The following is a 23,358-nucleotide window of genomic DNA, read 5'->3' as shown; positions in this document are numbered from 1 at the left end:
AACAAAGATTTAAAGAGCTCGACCCCATTGCTACTTTGCGCTCCGTTGTCCTCTGTTCAACGCAGAAGTTAAATGGAGTTTAGACGTCGATAAAAGTCAATTTCAAAACCTCTAGAAAGCAACGGCGCATATTGGAGCCGCACGCATCACTACGAAGCAATGGGGCCTGACTACAGTAAGCTGTACATAGTAATTGATCTGAAACTTTATAATTTAACTCTCATAGAAAAATTAAACAAGGAAGTAAATAGATACATTACCTTAAAAGTGATAATTTAGCACCGATAGCATTTCCTTTCTTAAAGTGATTGCGTCGCGACACTCCGTGAATCCCCAAGCGGTCGATCTCGATCGGTCTCCTTCTGTTCCACTTTATATTTAGAGGTTAGAGACTACTTTTGTATGAAGAAATGCGCGCTCTTTAAATGTTACCAACATGATTAAATATTATTTCCGATCTTTAAAATGTTACCAACATGATAAAAATAAAATTGTACATTATGTATGCTCGTTCATTTTTTGGTTACATTGGCATCTTGGGCTTGGATAATTGGTCCAATCGACTTGTACACAGGATTGCATCATACATTGCGTGAAACAAATAAACCGTTTATAAAATAATTTTATTTTTTTGATATTTAGAAAATGAAACCATCGTTTACAAAACTATAAAATAAAATTTGATTGCAAGATTTTTTTTGCGAAATAATTTTGCGATTTATAGACGCCATTTTTTTCGGAAGCGCCACTGGGTAATCATTTTGACATTTTGTCATGTTTTTCGGTTTTAAAAAACGTAATCTTAAATTCAATCTTGCTTTTGGCACCTACATAAGTATAATATTTTAATCATATTTGCTTTCATTAAAGTGAAAATGTTACAAAATGTTATTTTCCAATTCCACATTTCGATAGTCTATACCTATATACATTTCTCTCTCTCTCATCTGAGCGTCTTCCCGATATATTCCTCACCTCAGCCGTTGAGCGTCGGACAGACCCAGGGTCCGCTTTCCTACTCTTTCTCTTCGTCTCTATTTCGCACAGTCGTCAGTTACTGTCGGTCGCATCCCTGGTTGTCAGTTACTGTATAATCCTACCTTCTTCATAGCTACTATTCCATCGATCGTGTGAAGGTATAAAATGATTGGTCAGTATTTGTAAAACAATATTTTAATTAATATGTTTGATAACTCAGAGCCTTAACAATGGTAAGGAAATTGTACAAAAATCGCGTCGCTGTGTTCTGGAAAATTAACAAAACTGTTGGTTTACTTATTGCCAGTTATTGCAAGTAGTTTCCATGTCAATACATGGGTGTTTTTTTTATTTAGCATTATTCTGTCTTCTCTCGAATTCCTTCAAAATGGGACTCTGGGCAGAAAGAGTCTTGTAGTAGTCATCCATGTTGCGAAAATATCCGTTCCATGGCTCAGATACATACCATTTAGGTGCCGAGAGAGCATCAATTCTCAATCATCAATGTTAATACTTATTCGAATAGTACATAAATATCTAATCTGCGGAGTTAACATTTACAGAACCTGGATAACATCATCAGTTTAAAAATAAAATGATAAGACTTTTTTTTCGATGTGACGTAAACATGCTGTTGAAGTCAATATATCGCGGTGTAACAATTAGCATCAGAAAACATATAAGTAAAGATCGCCGTATAAAGTAAAACGTGATTTAGGTCTAGAAGCAGGTGACCGCGTTGAAGTAGCAACGCAGGACGCGCCCGCGTCCTCCGCCCTGCCCGCGCCTCTGCAGACCACTCTGCAAACAAACCAGAAACAAAAATGAACCATAAACCATATGTTTACCTAAATAAGGAAATTAGAAATTCATTGTTAAGTAAAAAATATAGCATAATTTCGACATTACTCATTTCATATTGAAATTTCATATTTGTATTATGAGGGTGGTTTACAAATATTATGTGTTTGATAATAAAAATATATAAATGCTAACGACGTGACCATGAAGTAATAGAACAAATAACATCCGCCGACAATTCCGTCGCAATATTAGTCCTGTTTCATGCCCGTGTTTGAAACGTGCAGCTCCACAAAATACCAAATCACAGAGAAGGATATCCCTGGCAGACAACGCTTAAAGCTACCTAGTTAGCTTAACGCTAAAGCGTTAGCCACGAGAAAATGAATGAAACACACACAACTTTCTTAGCAATTATAATGGAGTAGTGCAAAGGCACTACTCCATTATAATTGCCACGTTCAAGTATCGCTAGATTCATAAATCGTTAAAATAAATCTTTAGAAGTTGATCAGAAATCTGCTTAATGTGGTGGTATTACAGCATCTTTGAATACGAGAATTAGCCAACAGATTATAGGAAATCGAACTTTTTGACGTTGGTTTTATGTAAAAGCAGAAACAGTGCTTAGGAAAAAAAGTAGAAAACTGATAAAGTGAACTTCGATTGCGTAAGAATCAGGCCCCTGGTCGCTATTGTTTGACATGAAACTGAAACTTTCCAATTTGGTCAAATATCCTTGAAATTCATTAATATTGCGCTATTTAATAGATCATTTCCTAATATAAAGAGCCAGCTACCTCCCTGTAAGCTATGTTTAGTTTCCGCGCGCTCCTGTATGTTTCTCCCGCTACGTAATGCCGCGCTTGTTGTGGCACGGTAGTTAAAGCCTTTCAAGTATTATTACCGACGTGTGCACCGACTTAACGAAAAATGTTTAATGTTTCCCTGAAATAATAAATATATAATCTTCAAAACAAATTATGGTTATAATTAGAATGTTAGCCGTCAATTAAAACGAAAATCCCATAGGTAGACTGGTAGACCCTTAATTTTATTTATGAAATAAACATAAACTGAAATGTTTAAGTGAACACTCAAACGCTAATTTGAAAGCTACTCCAAAATGCTCGATGATTATATATCATAATTATCAAGAATAATGTTTCACACTTATTTTAATAATTTGAATTGATAAAAAATTAAATGGCATACATTACATTAACCTCTAGTAACCTTCCACCTGCTTGTAAAAAAAATATATCCCGAATTAAAGTTTACAATAGATCAATTTATGTTTTACAATGTATACAAGGGAAATAAGGTTAAGACAAGGGAGATTTATAAAACAAATAATTGTTGTCAATACTGCGTTAATTTAACTTTGGTAATAAGTTTCGAGTTTTTAACAAAAGATAAACAGTTGGATGGGATATCTGCGAAGAGCGAATGATGGCCTACTTCTGATGTAAGTACTCACTGATATACTGAATGTGGGTGTGTGTGCGAGTAACCTCTAAAAAAACGTGGTGTGGTGACACGTACAGCTGACTGTGTATGAATATCTCCTATTTTCAGTAGTAGGGGAATATGACCTCAGCATAAGTTTTACTTAGTTAATTTACAGTTACTTTGTAGCCAATAATTTGTTCCTTTTGTTAGAGTATAAAACTTTTATTCATATAAAAGTTTGTTTGATTAAAAGTTTATCCTTACATATGATAAAACAAAGTCCTCTGCCGCGTCTGTCTGCTCGAGATAAACTCAAAAATTACTGCACAGATTTTCATGCGTTTTTCACCAATATTAAGATGTAGGTAGGTGTATGATTAATTATATTTTACCCGAGCGAAGCCGGGACAGGCCGCTAGTACAATAATAAAAGTTTAATACCCTATGTTAAAATACCTTTAAAAAACACAGTTCTTTATTAACCTGTGTTATTTAAGACCTTTTCCTTACTTTAGCTAACTTTATTAGAAAAAAATAAGAAATACAGAGGTAATAATAAAACAATATACATCAATACTCGTTCGGGTCATTAATTTTTAATCATGATCGGCATATGCGGTTTAGCCTTGAAAGCGTGATAGACACATTTTCGCATCTTATAACATTAATAATGTGAATATAGATATCGAGAAATTGCGAATTATAAAACTGACACAGGCAACAGGCGTACCTAGTTATATTAGACCATATGTACGTATAGAATTACTTAAGGTTTCGTAATTGTGTAGAAGTTGTAGAATAGAAAAGTAGTAGGAAGTAGTAGTATAGATAGTAACCTATATAGTGTTCGTATGATAGTTTATTTTGTGATAGTCAATAGGTTAACTCGAGAGTGCGATTGTGACAATGTGATTTATTTAAGAATAAACTTTCAAACTAAAAAATATATATTAATTGTTCTTTGTTAATTTTTGATTTTACGAAATAGTTCAACGATACGTAGAACTTTTCAGATTTTCAGATTTTTTTCAGATTTTGTGGGAGGTCTGTTTGGTACGCACTCAAAGCTATAGAAAACCATAATCACCGTGTCACCATCGTTGTCATGCGCGACCTTGAGAGCGGGCGCCGAAGACGGGACATCGCGCTCGGCGAAAGCAAAGCTCAAGGGCTGCACCTCCTCGTAATGTTCCCTCTGCAATGACCAATACACTACAGTATGCTTACTTGCTTGTGCTTATGTGTTCTCACTGTTGGCCACTCGGAAGATGTCAATCCGGTGGATTTAACTTAGTGCTAACTTTGGTACATACAATTAGGAAGATATTAAAAACAAAACATCATATGTGCGGGCAAATATATGACAAAATCTGCCAGACTTGCTAACGCTTTCTGTAAGTGCATTAAAATAAGTAAAGGTACACGGTAGCAAATTATTTGGCATTCAGTTTTTCAATTGGGATAAAGTGCAGTAAAATGACAGACCAAGTGAATTGTGTGCAGCTTCCGTTGTATTAAAGTGATATTGTTACCATGTCCTGGTCGATGCGGAGCGGCATGGTGCGCGGCCATTCCCTGCTCTCCTGCAGCGGCTGTCCTCTATGTGCTGTGCACTATGACTGGTTGCTGCAACACGTTACCATGTCCCTACCGTCCTCCAGGTCAAGTGGAGCGGATCGGTGCTCGGCCACTCCCTGCCATACTGCAGCCGGATGTCCTCTCTGTACACTATGATATGTTGCTGCAACACGTTACCATGTCCCCGCCGTTCTCAAGGTCGATGCGGAGCGGCTCGGTGCGCGGCCACTCCCTGCTCTCCTTCACCTGACTGTCCTCGTGAAGAGCTTTTTGCAGAGCGATCAGCAACCGGTCCAGGACGAGCGCGGCTCGCTTTTGTGGCACTATGATCTTTTCCTAAGTAAAAGACAAAAACTTTTACACTGTTACTACCTTTTATAGACTAGATTTGATCAGTATAATAGGTATTTGTATCAAATTCTGTATGTTAAGGCATACTTTTAGCCTAATTTTACAACGATTAAAAAAAGTAAAATGACGAACATAATAACACGTAATTGAGGTTACTGAGAATAGTCGCAGTCAACTTCTTAGAGAAATGGGTGCGTCATATCGTAAACAAATTAAACGTCGTATAAACTTTATCTAATCAATTTTTTTCATCGACTAATGTCCGTGACGATACCCGGAACTAAAAATGACGTACAAGTTACGTCAAAAATGTAATAACAAAACAAACATGAACTGTTTGACGTATGTAATAGTTTGAATAATTTGACAAAAGTGTTACTGAGCTAAAATTTGAACTGAGCCAATAGAGAATTTAATTTTGATTTGATTATATTTTATGTTGAAGAAGTCTTTTGTTCATTGTTTTTATACTTTATTTAACTTATATGTAGATATTTAGTAAATTTGCCACAGACACTATAGCAATAACAAATACAGTCTGAAACTACTATATTATAAACACAATATTAAACTAATTAGTGAGCTGCAGCAAGGTAAAGGCCATAACTCCGTGAGCTTTCTGCACGTAAGTATATACGATATATAACACCTATAACCTGCATGGGTATACATTTGTGTGTTTTATGTAGATCTGTCAAAATATTTTTAATACCACAGATTACATTTCCAGCAGATTTAATGTGGGAAGTAGATTTCCAAAGAATTTTAAATAATATATTTTAACACGTCAAATGTATGCTATGTACATAAACAATATATATATATATATATATATATATATATATATATATATATATATATATATATATATATATATATATATATATATATATATATATATATATATATATATATATATATATATATATATAATAGCTTTTGCCCGCTGTTTCGCCCGCATGATTTCTCACGGGAGGGGAGCAGTTATATTTCCGGTGTAAAAAAAAAGGGAAAAAAGGTACCCTATGTCCTTTTCCGTACTTAAAACTATATGTATTCAAAATTTCAAGAAAATCGGTTCAGTAGATAGAGCGTAACGAGGCAACAAATAAACTTACTTTCGCATATATATACACAACACACTATATATATATCACTGTATAGAGCTATGGCTCACTTGCTGTCCTGTCCAACTGCCCCACATCCTGAATTATAGAGGACTTGAACCAGGCCATCGACAGAGCGATCGGATCGTTGCCACATACGGCGGTCGATCATCTTTTGTATAGCTATTCCGAGTCAATAAGAAGAATAAAAAGTTACCGAGTTATCCTGGAAGCTGGAGGAGGGCGCGGCGAGGGCCGTGGTGAGCGCCACCAGAAGCAACGGGAGCGAGCCACACATCATCTGCTGCTGCTCATCACACACCAACCTGCAGATATATGCTTTATGAACGTTATTTAATATTACTGAGGGAAAATGATACAAATGCCCTCGAGCGAGGAAGTAATTGCAAGCACTATTTATTATATTTTTATACCGCGAGTTCGGTATCAGGTCGATGACAAAATATAGGCAAATGGTTAAAAATATATCGCTAAAAATATTTATTTTATTACGATTATGTAGCATTTTCTACGATCTTTGTAGCGCCAGATACGATCTTCGTAGCGCTTGCTACGACATTCGTAGTGCTTGCTACGACATTCGTAGTGCTTGCTACGACATTCGTAGTGCTTGGTACGACATTCGTAGTGCTTGGTACGACATTCGTAGTGCTTGGTACGACATTCGTAGTGCTTGCTACGACATTCGTAGTGCTTGCTACGACATTCGTAGTGCTTGGTACGACGTTTTTTGTATTCGCTACGTTCCTCGTAGCAATCATGCTCGAAGTTCGTAGATACTTTATTAACTAAAGCAATGTCGATATTTTTATTTTGAATTACACAATAAATCAAGATATAACGTAAACAATAATTAAACGAAATGTCTTAAAAGTTCTATAAGTAGTTATTTATCTATTTTACTTTACTATCATTGTTCTTATCATGATCTTCGACAATAAAACACGTCTCTAAAATTGGCAAGATCAGATAACGTCATCAAAGTATTTGCAAGGGATCGCTGAATTGAGCCTGTGTCCAGCATTTGAGCTCTACTGACAGGGCTGACACACTAGTAAATATTGAAACTCTACGGTTGGATAAATTTGTTTCCAATGCCTCATTACATTGTTTTCTCGTTATTTTTCAGTACAATAATAAAGAAATAAATATATTTTAAAATAAAGTGATTCAGACTTTCGATGTCTTCGAAACTAGATGCAAAAAAATCTTTTAATAAATGTTTATTTAAAATTCTTATTTTATAGTTGGGATTACTTGGGATCTACATCCGTCATAGTTTAATTTCAGTCGATATCAGGGCGCGGGAGTAAAATTGCTATGATTGATTGACGGGTAATTTTTTTCCCAATATGCTACAGTTCTATTATAGAATTGTATATAGAGCAATGAGAGGATAGAACTTCAATCCTAAGTAAGTTACATAAAAATCAATGATTTATTTATGACTTATCAATAATGAAAAAATAGATAAAATAAATATTTATTTTGTTCAGTGTTTGTTTTTTTCTATGAAACAAACCACCCTTACCCTTAGTAATGTCATAAAAAATCGACGTACTATTGACAAAAAGTATCCTTGTTTAGTTGGAAATTAGCGAACGCAATCAATTAAATTACAGCGATTAATAGATCTCAAAAAGCTTGCATAAGCTACACCCGACGCGAGGTCGCGCATATTGTTACATATTTTGTACTTAATTTGAGTGCCAATAAGTTAGGTACGTAATATGTATGTTTTGAACACTAATATGACGTGTGGTAATGAATAACGTGAAAAATAAGGTAAAGTGTGTATTTAAACACTACTCATATGCAAAATGCAGGTACTTTAGAGACCAATTTCAACTGAGATTCTTCCGTTTTAGTTTGGCCGTTGTGAGACTTTTTGACGTTTTAACTAAATCATACAAACATATTTATAACAATGTTTAGTTATTTTCTATTAATATTTTGTTAACTCGGCAAGGATCTTAATAGGTTACGCTCCCGGGCGCTTAGCTCTCGTGGGAAAAATGTAATAAAACTACTCTATGTTACTCAGAAATAAATTAGCTTAATTGGTAGCATTTCAGAAATCGGTTGAGTAGAAGAGAAAGTGTTTATTAATTTATATGTAGCTATTAACAATTTGCTTTTGTAATCTAATACAACACGATATTGTATGTAGATACTTAACACAGAAGTATTTTATTACTTACGTAAATAAATTTAAAGCAATTAAATTAATTGTGTAAAATACATCAATATTACTCAAAAGTTTAAAAAAACAATCCCTCGCGTTTTCTGCTGTATGTGACCTAATTCTCGGTAATTTAGATAACTAGTGTAAATATGAGTTAATTAATAAATTTATAGTATTCACAAAGTTCTAAAACAATCTTGACGATGAGTGGTCATGGACAAGGTATATAATTTCACTATAATCAATTTTAAACAAGTTGTCGTCACCAAACATACAGCCATGTTAATCATATTTTTGAAAAAATAAAAGTAATGACAAAAGCTAACTCACACAATGAGTATCCAGAGAGCGTCTCGTTGCAAGTAGAATGTTAGGCGTCCGGTGCACGAGTGCGGAGCGCGTGGCGAACGATAGTAATGCGGACCGCGCCGCTCAGCCGCTTTATAAGGCTTTTCGCACACGGGTCGTAAGCGTAGTTGTCTCGTGCGCGTATCGTAATTACGCTACGTGTACGAGACGCGGAGTGTTCTGCAAACGAATCGTAGCGTAGACGTATATCTTTATAGAAACGGGATACCCTGGTCGTAATAGCGATGGTGGAATATTCCAGGCAGGACGCCTTGGACAGTGGATACAAAATAATAATAATAATCTTCCTGATGACTTTTATTTACCCCACGATGATAGTGGCTCTACATTTCCTTATTATTTTGTAGCCGATAATGCATTTCCGTTGAAAAGAAATATATTAAGACCATATCCACTACGTAATATATGCAATAAAAAAAGAATAACTACAGACTAAGTCGTGGGCGGAAAAACATCGAGTGTGCTTTTGGAATGATGACCCAAAAATTTCAAGTGTTGATGACGCCAATTAGACGCAAAAATTATGATACAATAAACAATATAATTAAATGTGTCTGTGTACTTCACAATTTTATACGAAAAAGTGAAGGAGTTGATTACGAAATCAACCAAACTGAAGATCGTAATAACGCTGATGATAACATACAAATACATATTCCTGAACATAATGAACATCTTCACGTTGACAGAAATTCATCACCCCACCAGCTGAGGGATTATTTAACAAATTATTTTTTAAAACCCAATAATTCTCTTCCATGGCAGTGGCGGCATTGTGTATAATTAATTTGAATTGAATAAAAAAATTTGTTTACATACCTGTCCAGTTCATTTTTGAGCATATTTCTGCCCAAGCTTTCTCTGTTACATCTTTCCTTGAGTAATCACTCAAGGAATGATTGTAGAGGCAAGGAAATTTTTCCACTAGGCCCACAAATTCTATAATTTTGCCAGTATTCATCTTGAAAAATTTTTCTACGCTTCCTTTTGTTACGCCAGTACGCTACGACTATCGTAATGACACGAATACCTCATACAATACGCTGCAACACCGCATCGTGTGCGGACTTGTTTGAACATGTTCCTGCTCGTATTGCTCTCGTACTACGCGCGTCCTACGATACGCTTACGATACGACGCCGTGTGCGAAGGGGGTAAGCCTTGCCAGCCGAGCCTACGGACGATACCCTATTTTCATTCCTTGAGAAATATTTTCCTGTGCACGCTGATGTTCGACTGAATTATTTTTTGTTTCATTTATCAACAATTTAAAACTGAAATTTTCTGACGGTTTCTTATATTTTTACTAAGTACTCATGAAAACTCGAGGAAATTTGACGTATGATACAATGAAATGTTTTATTTAAATTTATTTAAAATAACGTCACGGAACTAATTAGATATGTTTTTATATATAAATATCCAATGAGATAAGAGATAGTAATTGCAATTTCCATTTTACGTACACAACCAAGAAAATAAAACTGTTTCTCTTTGTTGCAACTGAAGCTGTAGCGGGATTAGGCTTAACGTTTTCATTTTAATTTATTAACTAATAGAGTAAAGATAAAGATGTTGATAGTTGCAACCACCTCTGTTTGCACTCGTAAGAGATTTTAGTGTTCTAAATAGACCTTTGTAAAACCCAAATAAAACGTTTAAATGAGTTATTGTGAATAGATTTTTACAAATTATTCCACATATAAATGTTAGACATAAATCTAGTAAGGCTATTTTGAGATATTGATTTTCAGGTTGGTAGATTGAGTGGTCTATGTAAGTCACCACTACTTTCTCAATATCGATTTCTATTTTTTTTATTATTTTGTCCTTTACACACTACACGTCAAAACTAATCCTAATCATAAATATTCCTAAACCCAATCATATTATTAATGTGAAAGTAGAGTTTGTGTATCTTCAGCTTTATCTACTCAACCAATACTATTGAAATTACGCATAGGTATACCTATAGTACGGAAAAGGAGAAGGTTAAGTTTCACATCCGAAAACCTGCTGTTCTCATTGGCATACACATCAGTTCATCAGTTATAGTTCTAAAATAGTTGTGAACTTGAATAGTTCGGAACTCTAAGGTCTAATCACAAATATCAAGTTATATTGTGATTACTTACCTATATACCTGTGATTCATAAAAAATATACTCTAAGCTAAAATATGTTTTGTCTCTTTCTGAACAATTTCAAGTATGTAAGTAAAGTGCGATCGTGACAAAACATATTTTGGCTTAGAGAATGTTTTAACTTTTATTATGAATAACAGGGTTAGTCATTAAAGCTGTTTGCTCCCGCGTTGATAATCCCGGATTAGTGTACAACATTATCATTGTATCGTAATAATAAATATAGCTCGATAATAGTTATTGAAAATTATTCATCGATATACCGCCATAAAGGCGGTATATCGAATAAGGATTATAGTTATCACTCAATTTGACCCACGCAATTGTAAAAAAAAACCTATGCTTCTTTACCTGACAACATCCGTAAGTACTTCCAAAATTATAATATATATATATATATATATATATATATATATATATACAACACTCACTGATCATGAAATCTCGAAACTACTAAGCTGATAAAGATGAATTACTAGGAGGCTTATTACTAAGACTTTTAGAAGACTCAAACCGTTTTGAGCGCTGTGGCCGCGCACTCATTACAATTTTTCAAATTTTGACAAAAACAAGCATTACAGCGCATTCGCAGCGGTCGAAGCGCTCTGAGAAACACCTTTGGAAGGACGGTCTGAGAAACACCTTTGGAAGGACGCTCTGAGAAACACCAAAGAATTTTGGAAAATTACTACCCCATATTGGTTAAATTGGGGCTGCAAGTTTGTATGGAACTTAATTACATTCCTGTGGAGGCAAAATAGCGGGCGGAAGCTAGATGAAACCTCATTATTTATTAATTATAGATTTAAGTTTATGGTTAATAAAAAAGAGGACGTGACACGTAGTCGAAAATAAAACCGGAAATGTTGTAACGGAAGTGGAACAAGTTGCAGGAAACGGGACGAGACACGTATCGTGAAACGATACATGTAGGTACTTAACGGCAAAAGTGACGGAACTTTTATCAGTCCTACCGAATATGCGATAAATTGACCCAGATTTCACTATGTTTAGGAAGGATATAAAGCGGGCGAAGCCGCAAGCAAAAGCTAATAACATAATAAATGCGAAAGTCTTACTGCTTGTTCAACTTTCACGGCTAAACCGCTGGACCGATTTCCTTGAAATTTGGTATTCATCTATTAAAGCCCCGTTTAAACATATGCTTTTTCTCAAAATTCTACAACCTAATGATTATACTGATGAGTGTGATTTTGTATGAAAATACACTCAAAAGAAAAGTAGAATTTCTTTTTTAAAAGGGAAATTTAAAAATGTATCGGCAGTTATCAGCGACATAGGTGGAGTGGGCGGTTCTAGCAAACTCAACAAGGGAGCGCAGCGGCTCTAATGTGGCGGCTGTGTCGCCCAGCATGGGGGCTATAGCTGATCATTTGGGCCACTCAGCGGCTACTAGCATTAAAGAGTGATTACCGGCCTACGTGCTTCGGGATTGTGTCGGATTCGATCGCCTAAAAATATACCTATTGTAACTCTTTGTGTCTTTAAAAGGGAGTTCTCACTGCATGTTTTCATAATTTATAAATATCATACAAAATCAAAAATATTTATTTCAATCGTTAAATACCTTTTCATTAAAAAAGTTAAAGCATACTTTAAGCTAAAATAGGTATGTTTATAATATTTGCTATTGGTACCGGGCAAAGGCGCCCAGGCATTTCACAGTTTGATGTGTGCATTTGACGACAATTCTCGCCAATCGAAGAAAATTCACATTCGAAAAAAAAATTCGAAACTAGAACGTTTTTCCAACTTATACTCGTAATACTCACATAGTGGCGGCGCAAGATCATAATTTTATGTGGGCAAAACATGTACCTACTTTTTGCGAGGTCCTCTACTCGCAAAGTGAAAATTCCTCGCGAGCACTTTTTTCGGCGCATTCATGGCTTTTACATAAATCTCAGTGGCACGAGCCACCTCTGACCACGAGGCCATAGACTGTGGCCCACATAGCCCTCGCCCTACGCCCGCGCCGCCTCTTTATTCGCAATCGAAAAGTTATGTCGTCCTACAATCGAAATTCGCTCGCACGCTTCGAGTGCCAATATAACCAAAGTTATATATACTATACTCGAATTTTGAAGATCACATAACTATCACATGAAAAGTGTCATAGGTAGTAAGTTTGTTGTTAGTTATTTTATTTATTAGATACCGATAAGGTGAACTATCACATTTACCAAGAAAAGGAGCCCAATATTGTATGAATATAAAATTAATGAAAGTCCACTAGAACGAGTACCTAGTAACGAGGGACAAAAGATGACAACGCTCTGTCTCGTTTTAATACACATATCTTTTTTGTATAAGCGAAATAAAAGTTATGGCGAGGCCATAGCTATGGCCTCTAGTTTTTCAAGACCTAATTTGCCGTTTTATATGAGATAGAATAAATAATAAAAAAAAAATCTTTTTATCTTTATCTACATAATTTTGTTATTTGTCCCAAGCATATGGGCGGTTCCCCTTTTTGGCTCGTATATTTATTCCCTTTTTGAGAAAAATGTAGACATGCTCAAATCTTTTGTATCGATCATACAAAAAGTGAAACGCGCATTAGAAGTAACGCGGTTTTACAATGCCTATATTGACACTTTGTATGAGATAGGCCGTGAAATTATATAAAAATGTTCTGTCTACCTATCTAAGATCAAGGAAATCCATCTCGAAGTCAGTAGCTCGTTGTCTACAGGATTTCTTTGTCTTTACTTTTTGGCAAAAATGCTCAGCCAACGAGCAAATATGTTCTACTCCAATACGTCAAACGAAAAAATGACAGTGACAAATAAATTAAAAAATATACCTACACCACCGACGCGGCTTGCCGAAAAGAGCTGTGAAAAAGGGATAATTTGTGTTGGTTTTGCAATTTGTTACTGAAATGTAAGTGTATTCATTAAATTATCCGTATTTAAATACTGCTGTCGTTGTATACATATTTTTATATAGAAATAAGTAATAAATTATCCATTGCAATGTTTTAGGGCGCGGAATAAATCACCTTCAGCTGCGTCGGATAAGGAGAAAAAGAAACCTAAGGAAAATAAAAAGAAAAAGGGCGATTCAGGATCTAGTAGCAGTGAAAGTAGCGGCAGGTAAAAATTATTTACGTTTTGAACAGGTTACAGAACCATATCAAGAATTGTGATGCTTTATAGGTTAGGTTTGAAGTTAATATTTTGAAAACTACGGCGTCATGCATACTGTTTCAAACGAGTAAATTTATTATTGGCACTATTTACATAAGCGTGATAGTTCATTTCGGTATTCCACTTTACTGTCCTACTTGAAACAATAGTTATGAATGGATATATTAAACTTGATTTTTCAGTTCATCTGAGAGCAGCTCATCTAGGTCATCGTCCAGATCCTCTTCAAGCAGTTCTGGAAGCTCCTCCCGATCCTCATCATCCTCGAGTTCTTCTAGCAGCACCAGTAGCAACAATGATCGTTCCAGGCCCAAAAAGAAGTAAGTTGGAATAAGAAGTATATTAACTTGTGTAACATTCTCATCTTGTTTGTATGGTTATGTTGTAATTAATATATTTTGATATTTCTAATTGTTGATTAATGTAGGACCTCGCCTAACAAGAGCCCCCTCAAGGATCGCCGTGAAGCAGACAGAGAGAAAATAAGGGACAGGTCACCATTAGGAGATAAGAAAAAATTGTCAGTGCCCTCTACAAATGATAAATCAAAGAGCAAAGATAAACATGAGAGGTAAATAAAATGAATTTAAAATTTATATCATTTTACTATTTTACATCAAAATTAAAAATGAATTGGCCTGATGATGAAATATCTACTTACATTGTGGATTTCTTCACTACACCTTGTTTTTTCTTATAAGTCTAATTAAGTAAACAATCTTACCATGTCTACTCATGATAACTTGAACTTCTTTGAAAAAGTCATATTTTTTGTGTATAATAGGTCCCCAGGGCGCAAAAAACGTGAGCGTTCTCCACCACCAAGGCCGACCAGGATTCATATTGGCAGATTGACTCTGAATGTATCTCGAGAACATATACATGAGATATTTTCTACCTATGGCTCTGTTAAAGCTGTGGAGTTCCCTATGGATAGACTACATCCTCACAATGGGCGGGGATATGCATATGTGGAGTTCAGCAATCCTGATGAAACAGAGAATGCTATGAAGCACATGGATGGAGGTAATATAATATGTACAGTACGAGCAGATGGGTTATCAGTCTTTTCATACTGGGACCATTTCACTCAATTCCCCATAACCCCTAATGGGGTGCAGGATGCCTGCGGGCTTACTATGATCTCTTAACGCGATCCACTTTACGACCTAAACTGAACTGCATCGCAAATTCGTACCATTGACTTAATTTTTTGTATGAATGTGATTCATTTTAGGTTCCTAAATTGAACAGAGTTGCATTGGAATCATTCTGTAATTGTGAAGCGGTGGTCCACTAAATCTATCTATACCTTTACAGAATCTGAGTAACTGTCCTAGAATATAATATGTTTTAAAACTCGACTCTCAGGCACTTGATTTAAATGTTTCTGCGTATGATGCAACAGTGGTGGCTATGAGCTATTTAACTGAATTGCTATGGAAATGGAGACAGAGCTAAATTTGGCACAAAATGAGTTTTGGGACAAAGTGTGCTGGTGCGCCACCAGCTTTCTAGCGCCGCCATTATAGTGTTTTTTTTTTAATTGGTTTATCTTTTAATTATTAGCAAAACACAAGTATCACAGTAGATTATGCTACACTAGTTAAAGGGTATTATTTGAAAGTTGTACAATAATTGTTTCAGTAAATAGTGCCAAATGTGTCCAATAAAAAACCATAATACTTTGTAAATAAAATCACCAATGTAAACTTATCTTACTGCAAGCATAATTCTTGTGGTTTTTAACAAATATCAAATGCACCCTGATTTATTAGAATAGCAGAGGTACATGAAATCATGAATATGCCCATGGTTAAGGCTGAAGTGGTTCTCATGGTGCCAGCTATATCAAACGACTACAGAAGCACTCAAACCAGCTGGCGGTGCAACTCTCTATCCCGGAAACCTTGCGCCGTCTTAAAAACGCCGGGATATCTTTGACTAGGATCCACTGGGAGCAGCACCTCGCACGCCTGGATGCTCACAACCCATTTACTTATAGTCAGGAAAAACTGATTGCATATGTTGCTCAAAAAAAAAAAAATTTTTTGTTTTCGTTATAATCATAATTTATGTTTGCTCAAAAACATGGTATAAAGAAGTAGAAATAAAAAATAGATGTATGAATTAAAAGAAACTAATAAAAATGTAAAAATGTGATGGCGACATTGTCTTATGACTAGGCTAACTTTGTGTAGGTTAGCCTAGTTAAGGTTAAGATAATGAACAATTGTAGTTAAAATTTTGTTCGATTTTAGGTCAGATCGACGGGCAGGAGATCACGGCGGCGCCGGTGCTGGTGCCGACGCGGCCGCGGCGGCCGTCGCCGCGTCCGCCGCCGCGACACGCGCCTCTGCGACGACACTCGCCGCCCAGGTCAGACATGTCACATGCTTCTTATCTACCTTCACTTGACTCTCTCATCTTCGTGTATACATGTATATCTATATGTATCATTGACACTATATAGATATACAACTCTTCTTTGCTCTTCCTCTATCCTTAATTTACCCTTTCTAAGTAAACAAAATCAGAGTTGATGTTATCAAATGTAATGTTTATTCAGATTTTCACTTAGTTTTTTCTACTTGACTTCTCAATGACGACCTCGGTGACGCAGTGGTAAAGTGCTTGCCTCCGAACTGAGAGGTCCCGGGTTTCTCCGGTCGGATCATGATGGACAATGATCTTTTTCTGATTGGCGCCACAAGGAAATAAAAAATGCAATGACGATTCGAGTGTCCGCCGAGAAATTATATCTATCAAACTCGAAATTATACGCACATAGGAGCTTTTGGATTTTCAATTCGAATAGAACAATAAATTTTTCTTTTGCCTTAAAGGTAGTAAGGTAAGGAAAAGCTATGCCTTCCCGAAAACGATCGATTTGACGACCTCGGTGGCACAGTGGTAAAGTTCTTGCCTCTGAATCGAGAGGTCCCGGTTTCGATCCCCGGTCGGGTCATGATGGAAAATGATCTTTTTCTGTTAGGCCCGGGTCTTGGATGTTTATCTATATGTGTATTTGTTATAAAATATAGTATCGTTGAGTTAGTATCCCATAACACAAGTCTCGAACTTACTTTGGGGCTAGCTCTGTGTGATTTATCCTAATATATTTATTTATTTTGATAAAATTTGGCATGGAATAGCAGCTAATGACCAGGTCAAATATGGCTAAATATTTTTGTAATATCGACAGTTAGTAATAATTAAATACAGTGTTCTTATGTTGGAGGCCAAGACTAGAGCAGTAATAGTAATAAAACAAGAACTGTCTATATAGTATTGGTAACGACATGAGCGGTCCGCAGGTACCGGCGCCGCAGCCCCGCGCGGCGCCGCTCACCGCCGCGCCGGCGCCGCTCGCGCTCGCCGCGCGCCGCCCCGCGCCGCCGCCGCTCCAGGTCCTCCTCCTCCTCCTCCCGCTAACACACACCACACATCTCGCCAAAACCACCTCACGTCCGCAAGGCTTTTTTCACACACAACTAATTTCGGGATGTCAAACTGCTGTAGGTCTTCCCTAAGGCAAGTCACTTTTGGTTTATCTATTTTCAAAAGGCCGATCTTTATCTTTATCATGCAGTCGGAAATCGCCACAATTGGTTGCTTTTACATAGAGGCAGAACGTGGCGCGCTATTTTATATACTTATTGTAAATTGTGCTTTCATAATCGCATACATTCGTTTGTACAATATGTGTGTGAAAATCGTCTAAAGTGACGTTCAAAAATTGTTTTCTCAGTACCTGCTATTCCGAGAAATATGTGCTGTTACTACTTTATTTGCACAAACTCCATATAAAGGTCTGAAAACTTTGAAATTGACCAACATGATACTGTGTGTTAATCATGTCAAACTGATAATACAGAGTTGATATCTCGCTCCACACTCACACTCCATTCCAGCTTCTGCGGTAAGTATAGCCCCCATTACCTACATAACAATACATGCATAACATATTTGTTTGCCAGCCTCATCAATAAATTTCAGGTAAGTATAGTAGTCTAGAAATAAAGAGTTGTCTGATATTGTTCCATAATATTAATGGCACATTTCTGTTATAAAAGCTTGCAAAATGGGAACGGAACGAGTGCGTGAATTGTGAAAAAAGACAAATGACTCGAGTGTGAAGTGCTATGTATTTACGCGTATTATTAATGTAATTTCCTAGAGGACGCTTGACATTGTCAATAAACTGTAATGGTAAATTAATTTATTTTGTTTTTATTCTCAGATCCAAAGATCCCGTTTCCATTACCAAATAATATCCCTGAATCTCCTGCTGCTTGACAAACGTTTGTCATCATAAATTAAGCAAGAAATGGAAGATTCAAATGTTTATTTTTATTAAATAAGTACTTGTTCTTCTTAAGTTTTACTTGATATCAATTTACAATATGTTTGGTAATCTGCAACTAATACTTTTCCTTTGTATAAAAAATTAGGTTCTAGTCCTAATTCATGAGGTGACCTGTAACAATGCAAATTTTCATAAGTTACACGGGTAAAATATACTCAATCTTCTTATCGAGTGTATTATTGCTAAATCTTAGTGGTAAGTTGTCGCGTACACACTAGCTATTTAACTATATTAGTTTCTTCACCGGAAGTAAGTTCTCATTGAAAACTACCTGTTGAGTTATGGGTATCAATAACTAACAATTAATTATAAATACACAAGACACAAGCGGAACATAATTGCTACAACAACTACTAGCGCCTCTATTGGCGCTATCTAATACCTCCACTATTTTTAATAAATTTCAGACATGTAGTTTATTATACATGTAGGCTATTAAACATTTAATATAATTTAACAACTCAAATACTCACGGATATTGAATTCTCATATTTTTCGGACCTCTCACTGGATTCCAAGCTGACAAAGGCGCCTTATTTGCAAGCATCATCCCTGCTACTACAGTATATAAGCCATATTCTTGGCACATTTTTTCCTAATAAAAAAAGTACATTTCACTCTAAGGATCCCAAAGTTGACGATTCATAACAGTAAAAAAATTCTTAGCAGTGTTATTATATAGATGAACTAGCTGCTCTCGTAGGAATAAAAATATGTTATACCAGGTTATTTTGAAAAGAAAAAACTGTAATAAATGTTTAATTGATAAATATATTAAAAAATATACATATCCCAACTAATATTATTATGTGAATGAAAATTTATTTGTTACTTCACGTTTTATTAACTCAACTAATCTTGGAATAAAAAAATACTATAATAATGGTTATTTTCAAAAGAAAAAACTATAATGTTTAACTGATAAATATATTATAAAAATATACATATCCTAACTAATATTATAATGTGAATGAAAATTAATGTGTTACTTCACGTTTTTCTTATTAATTTATTACTCAACTAATCTTCTTGAAATGTTGCATACATACATGGTAAACACGAAATATATACGTAAAACCATGGCGTAAAACATAGAAACATTTGGCATGTCGCCATTTGGGACTTAAAATGAAAATTAGAATAATTTAACAACAGCTTTTTCTTTTTAATAGTAACACCTACGAGGATTAGGAGGTCGTTCCGAAATCCTAATCCTAGTAGGTTGTAGATTTGAGAAATACTATATTGTTTAACATTTTGAAAAAGTGCCTCCAATTCGACTAGACGCAACAGAAGTTTATAACTTTTCTATAGCAGTCGTACGTCTGCGTAAGTTGAGGTCTAATCTCAGAATAAATGCTTTGACTTGCTATAATGCTAAAATATTTTACCCTCCATTCTGCCAACAAATAGTCTGCGTCGCTAAGCGCTGTAGCAGCCATGACAGCGTGGTCCGCGCAAGAGAAATGAGTTAAGTAGTTCTCTTCCAAAAAGTTGACAAACGAACTTGGTTGGCATAAAAATTGTTCAATAATATCTGAAGGCTTGTGTGTCAACTTCTTAGTTCCATTATCATCAGTAACTGAAAATAAGTTATTTAAGATAAAAGCAGAGTTCGAACATATTTATGGAATTGAACTGTATAGGTACCTACTTAGAAATTGTTGTCTACCTCATTTACATACTATTTTTCTGTCGAATGTCATCATAATCTATAAAATCTGCTAGAAGCGTCAGTATCTATACTATAATACTAGTATATCCGCAATTTGGTTTTACTTCTTTAATCTTAATCTAGTAGTATTATAAGTGCAATAATAGTTGGATTCCTAATTATTAATGCCCAAAGTCATGGTGTGTTAGTTCGATGCTATTTAAGCAATAATAATAATAATTCTAACAATAGGTAGGTATAATAGATTATTATTATATATTTGGGTAGGTACTGCAAAAAATAAACATAATTGTTAAATTTACTAACATATGACACAATAACTATTGTGTCAACAGGTGTCAACTAACCTATTATTACTGTTTTGATTAGGTTTGGTTTAGGCTCCCAAAACCAAACTAGGAAAACAGCCACCTGCCAAAGCGGCGGGTCGGCAATCAAAAAATATTATAATGAGACACAATAGGGTAGTAGAACAACTAAAAATATTTTACATGTTTACAATACATATAATTATCTATATAAAATTATTCTACAGTGATTGTGGAAAACCATAATATACCTTTTGGGTTAAGCACTCTTCCAACGCCATGTAAGATGCTGACAGTTTGATCCTTGCCTATAGATAAAAACTTACTAGAGACTTGCTTTTTCTTTTTCACTACTTTACTTTTAGTGTCCTTTTCAACCAAAATACTTGTCTCTAAATGAGTGTTTGAACCTGAATGCCAAAAAGATATAATATCAGTGAAATGTATATATAAAATATAAAATTTGTAAATGGACAAGACCTTACAGACCTTTCAGACATGCAAAATGTAAATTTAATACTGCTGAACGCACATCCCCTCCAGAGGAATTAACAACACAGTCTATCATATCTGATGTGGGAATATTATAGACAGCAGTATGTTTCTTGCTAATTATTCCTGCAACTCTTTTCAATGCGCCTTTCAGACCAGTCATTGAGATGCCATTGAAACTGAAATATAAACATCAAACAATAAAAGCTCATGCTTGTAGCTATGCTTTCCATTCATACATCAATGTTACTGGTATAAGTTGTAAATAGGTCCAGAAACTCAAAATTTTGAGTAAGTTCTTACACAATTTGTTGAATGTGACATTGCTCCTTCAAACTTGGGGTAAACAGGTGAACTGCAATATTCTTGTTATCTGTATGTGTTTCTGAGCAGATGAATACTAGTGGAGACCGGGCTTTATGCTTGTATTGTCTGAAATTAAAATGGTTATGTCTGAAATTATAGAGATCTCTTTTCACATATGTATACCAAGATTAAACAATTTTACTTTTTGGACTTACTGTAAAATATCGGAAAATTCTGATGGTGTCCTCAAAAAGGTATTTGGAAAATCTTCAACTAAAACTAATTTCCTGTTGTTGTTATCTAATAAAGAAGTGAAGTTGGCAGCATTTATGATAAAATCAAGGAATTTCGAAGACTGTTTCTCTTTGTGTTCAAAATCACCTGAAATACACATATAATAGGTATGTTTGAACTCACTAACAAGCAAAACTGCTCTAATAGTGGTACTCTTGCAACAAAATGAGAATATCAGAAATTATGCACATTTTTTATGTTCCTAAATTTTCATTTTTATAAATTGTGTAGTCTGGTGGTATGTATATGACATCAATCATACATAGCCATAGCTCTGTTTCAGATTATTAAATATGTAGGTACTGATATTTTTAGTACCTCTTATAAAACAAAATAATAACTGCTCTGCCAAAGAGACTAAGCAAGTATTTAAAGATATGGTTATTTTAAAATGGTGAACAGGTAAGATACGGTATTTTTACCATATTCTGAAGGAAGTCCAATATCTAGAGGTGTTATCCATTCTGTAACTTTAATGTTATGTTTTGCTGCTAATGTGCTGACTGTTATTGTTTTACCACATCCTACTGGCCCTGTCAATAACAAAATATCACTCAGATTTTGGTCACAGTGTGACTTTAACCACTCTTCAACTTCCTGGACCTTTTTATTATGAACTGCTAGGTCTTCTACTCTAACAGGATCAAAATTTTTCATCCAATTTTTCCCAATAACATTGCCAAGAATTTTCAATTTCCCATGTTTATTTAGATCAATGGTTTCCTGCAATGTATAAAAATAATTTCTTATGGAATACAGTCAATATTTGAAAATAGATTTTGAAACCTAATGGGGGACCTTTTAGAAAAAAACTCAAATTAATATATCTAGTTTAAGACCTTTTTCATATTTTTAATAAACACAATATTAGTTAGGTAAATTTTGTCCGAAATTTAAGTTACCTATTTCATAGATTTGTGCCTTTTGATTTACTTTGTGCAAAAGAAAGATGAGGTGTTTTTTTGCTTCTGACTACAAATCCCAGTGCGCGACATTAAACTCTAGAGTAGAAAATAGGGATGTCTGGCAATGGTGTTTACATACAAGTATTATGTACATTACTTACTTCTGATGCATCTTTTACAGATTGCTTTGGGATTTCCTTTATCTTTCTTGGAGGCTCATTTTCATCGAAATCAAACGTGCACCATTTACGACCCTAGTTCAAAAATACATTATGTAGGTACCTATGTGCATATATTATTACAATAAATTAAAGATTGTAGAAAATATGAGACAGAGAATTTTTTAAAATTAATTTATTATGCTCCCAGGCAGTGAACAGTGTTTATAGTTACTCAGGATATACAGATTAAATAACTATAATATTTTTAGTTACACTCAGATTTCAATGGATTGAGGATGTTCCACAAGCTGTTTTAGATACCTACCTTTTTTTGAGAAATCATTTTTTTAAATATATAAAATTTACTAAATATATTACAGTGCTATTAACAAATTCATTGAATATTTAGATCATTCAACAAAATAATAAAACTTTTAACAATAAACTATAACACTTCACTCACTCACAAGTCACAAACAAAAATAAAATCAATCAGACACTCGCTTGACACTTCGCTTCGCTTGATTGTTAACGTCAAGCCAGTTTGCATGCTGTCATCAGTGCATAGAATTCTATGATCGATTTTATAGGTAGTTGTAATCGAAATTCGAATTAAGTAGTAGCTACCTACCTACTGTCTGTACTAAGCTTACAATAGGCTACAATTTTAAGCAGAGATAACAAATGCCCT

At 35.0% G+C, this 23,358-nt stretch overlaps 3 protein-coding genes across 4 annotated transcripts; 1 reads left to right on the top strand and 2 right to left on the bottom strand.

The window, feature by feature from the left end:
• Positions 1-1,154: 1,154 nt before the first annotated feature.
• LOC128674997 (uncharacterized) lies at positions 1,155-10,525 on the bottom strand. 2 transcript variants are annotated; one of them, XM_053754043.2, is made up of 7 exons: positions 10,308-10,521; positions 10,001-10,015; positions 8,803-8,920; positions 6,484-6,592; positions 4,987-5,145; positions 4,319-4,426; positions 1,158-1,779 (listed from the first exon to the last, which is right to left on the bottom strand). In XM_053754043.2, exons 1-7 carry the CDS (start codon positions 10,378-10,380, stop codon positions 1,699-1,701), a joined length of 663 nt encoding a protein of 220 aa, XP_053610018.1. In that variant the 5' UTR covers positions 10,381-10,521; the 3' UTR covers positions 1,158-1,698. The 2 variants fall into 2 exon arrangements, with proteins under 2 accessions (XP_053610019.1, XP_053610018.1); XM_053754044.2 differs by lacking the exon at positions 4,319-4,426 and having other exon boundaries at positions 1,155-1,779; positions 10,308-10,525.
• A 3,251-nt stretch (positions 10,526-13,776) lies between these two features.
• Positions 13,777-17,731, top strand: LOC128674860 (RNA-binding protein with serine-rich domain 1-A-like). Its single transcript, XM_053753823.2, has 7 exons — positions 13,777-13,891; positions 13,993-14,103; positions 14,340-14,477; positions 14,585-14,728; positions 14,942-15,183; positions 16,419-16,536; positions 17,475-17,731. Coding segments are annotated over exons 1-7 (873 nt in total). The 5' UTR covers positions 13,777-13,889; the 3' UTR covers positions 17,593-17,731.
• A 759-nt stretch (positions 17,732-18,490) lies between these two features.
• Positions 18,491-23,161, bottom strand: Rad17. The gene is made up of 10 exons (XM_053753822.2): positions 22,993-23,161; positions 22,668-22,760; positions 22,024-22,324; positions 21,523-21,688; positions 21,305-21,433; positions 20,999-21,180; positions 20,761-20,919; positions 19,918-20,108; positions 19,000-19,121; positions 18,491-18,637 (listed from the first exon to the last, which is right to left on the bottom strand). Exons 1-10 carry the CDS (start codon positions 23,008-23,010, stop codon positions 18,535-18,537), a joined length of 1,464 nt encoding a protein of 487 aa, XP_053609797.1. The 5' UTR covers positions 23,011-23,161; the 3' UTR covers positions 18,491-18,534.
• Positions 23,162-23,358: the final 197 nt, after the last annotated feature.

This window comes from Plodia interpunctella, chromosome 13, assembly GCF_027563975.2.
Source record: "Plodia interpunctella isolate USDA-ARS_2022_Savannah chromosome 13, ilPloInte3.2, whole genome shotgun sequence".
Classification (NCBI taxonomy): domain Eukaryota; kingdom Metazoa; phylum Arthropoda; class Insecta; order Lepidoptera; family Pyralidae; genus Plodia; species Plodia interpunctella.
This window is presented reverse-complemented; position numbering and strand designations above follow the sequence as displayed.

What these genes read in the sequence shown, in the direction of transcription:
- LOC128674997 (XM_053754043.2), bottom strand. Translation starts at nt 10,380, where the DNA reads ATGAAAACGTTAAGCCTAATCCCGCTACAGCTTCAGTTGCAACAAAGA. An exon ending in CCAGCTTCCAGGATAACTCG is followed by an intron (nt 5,146 to 6,483) that starts GTAACTTTTTAT and finishes TCTTTTACTTAG; the next exon opens with GAAAAGATCATAGTGCCACA. An exon ending in TTGAGAACGGCGGGGACATG is followed by an intron (nt 4,427 to 4,986) that starts GTAACGTGTTGC and finishes TGGTCATTGCAG; the next exon opens with AGGGAACATTACGAGGAGGT.
- Rad17 (XM_053753822.2), bottom strand. An exon ending in TGTCACATTCAACAAATTGT is followed by an intron (nt 21,181 to 21,304) that starts GTAAGAACTTAC and finishes TTTATATTTCAG; the next exon opens with TTTCAATGGCATCTCAATGA. An exon ending in ATTTGTTGGCAGAATGGAGG is followed by an intron (nt 19,122 to 19,917) that starts GTAAAATATTTT and finishes TTTTTTTATTAG; the next exon opens with GAAAAAATGTGCCAAGAATA.
- LOC128674860 (XM_053753823.2), top strand. An exon ending in CGTTCCAGGCCCAAAAAGAA is followed by an intron (nt 14,478 to 14,584) that starts GTAAGTTGGAAT and finishes TGATTAATGTAG; the next exon opens with GACCTCGCCTAACAAGAGCC. An exon ending in TATGAAGCACATGGATGGAG is followed by an intron (nt 15,184 to 16,418) that starts GTAATATAATAT and finishes GTTCGATTTTAG; the next exon opens with GTCAGATCGACGGGCAGGAG.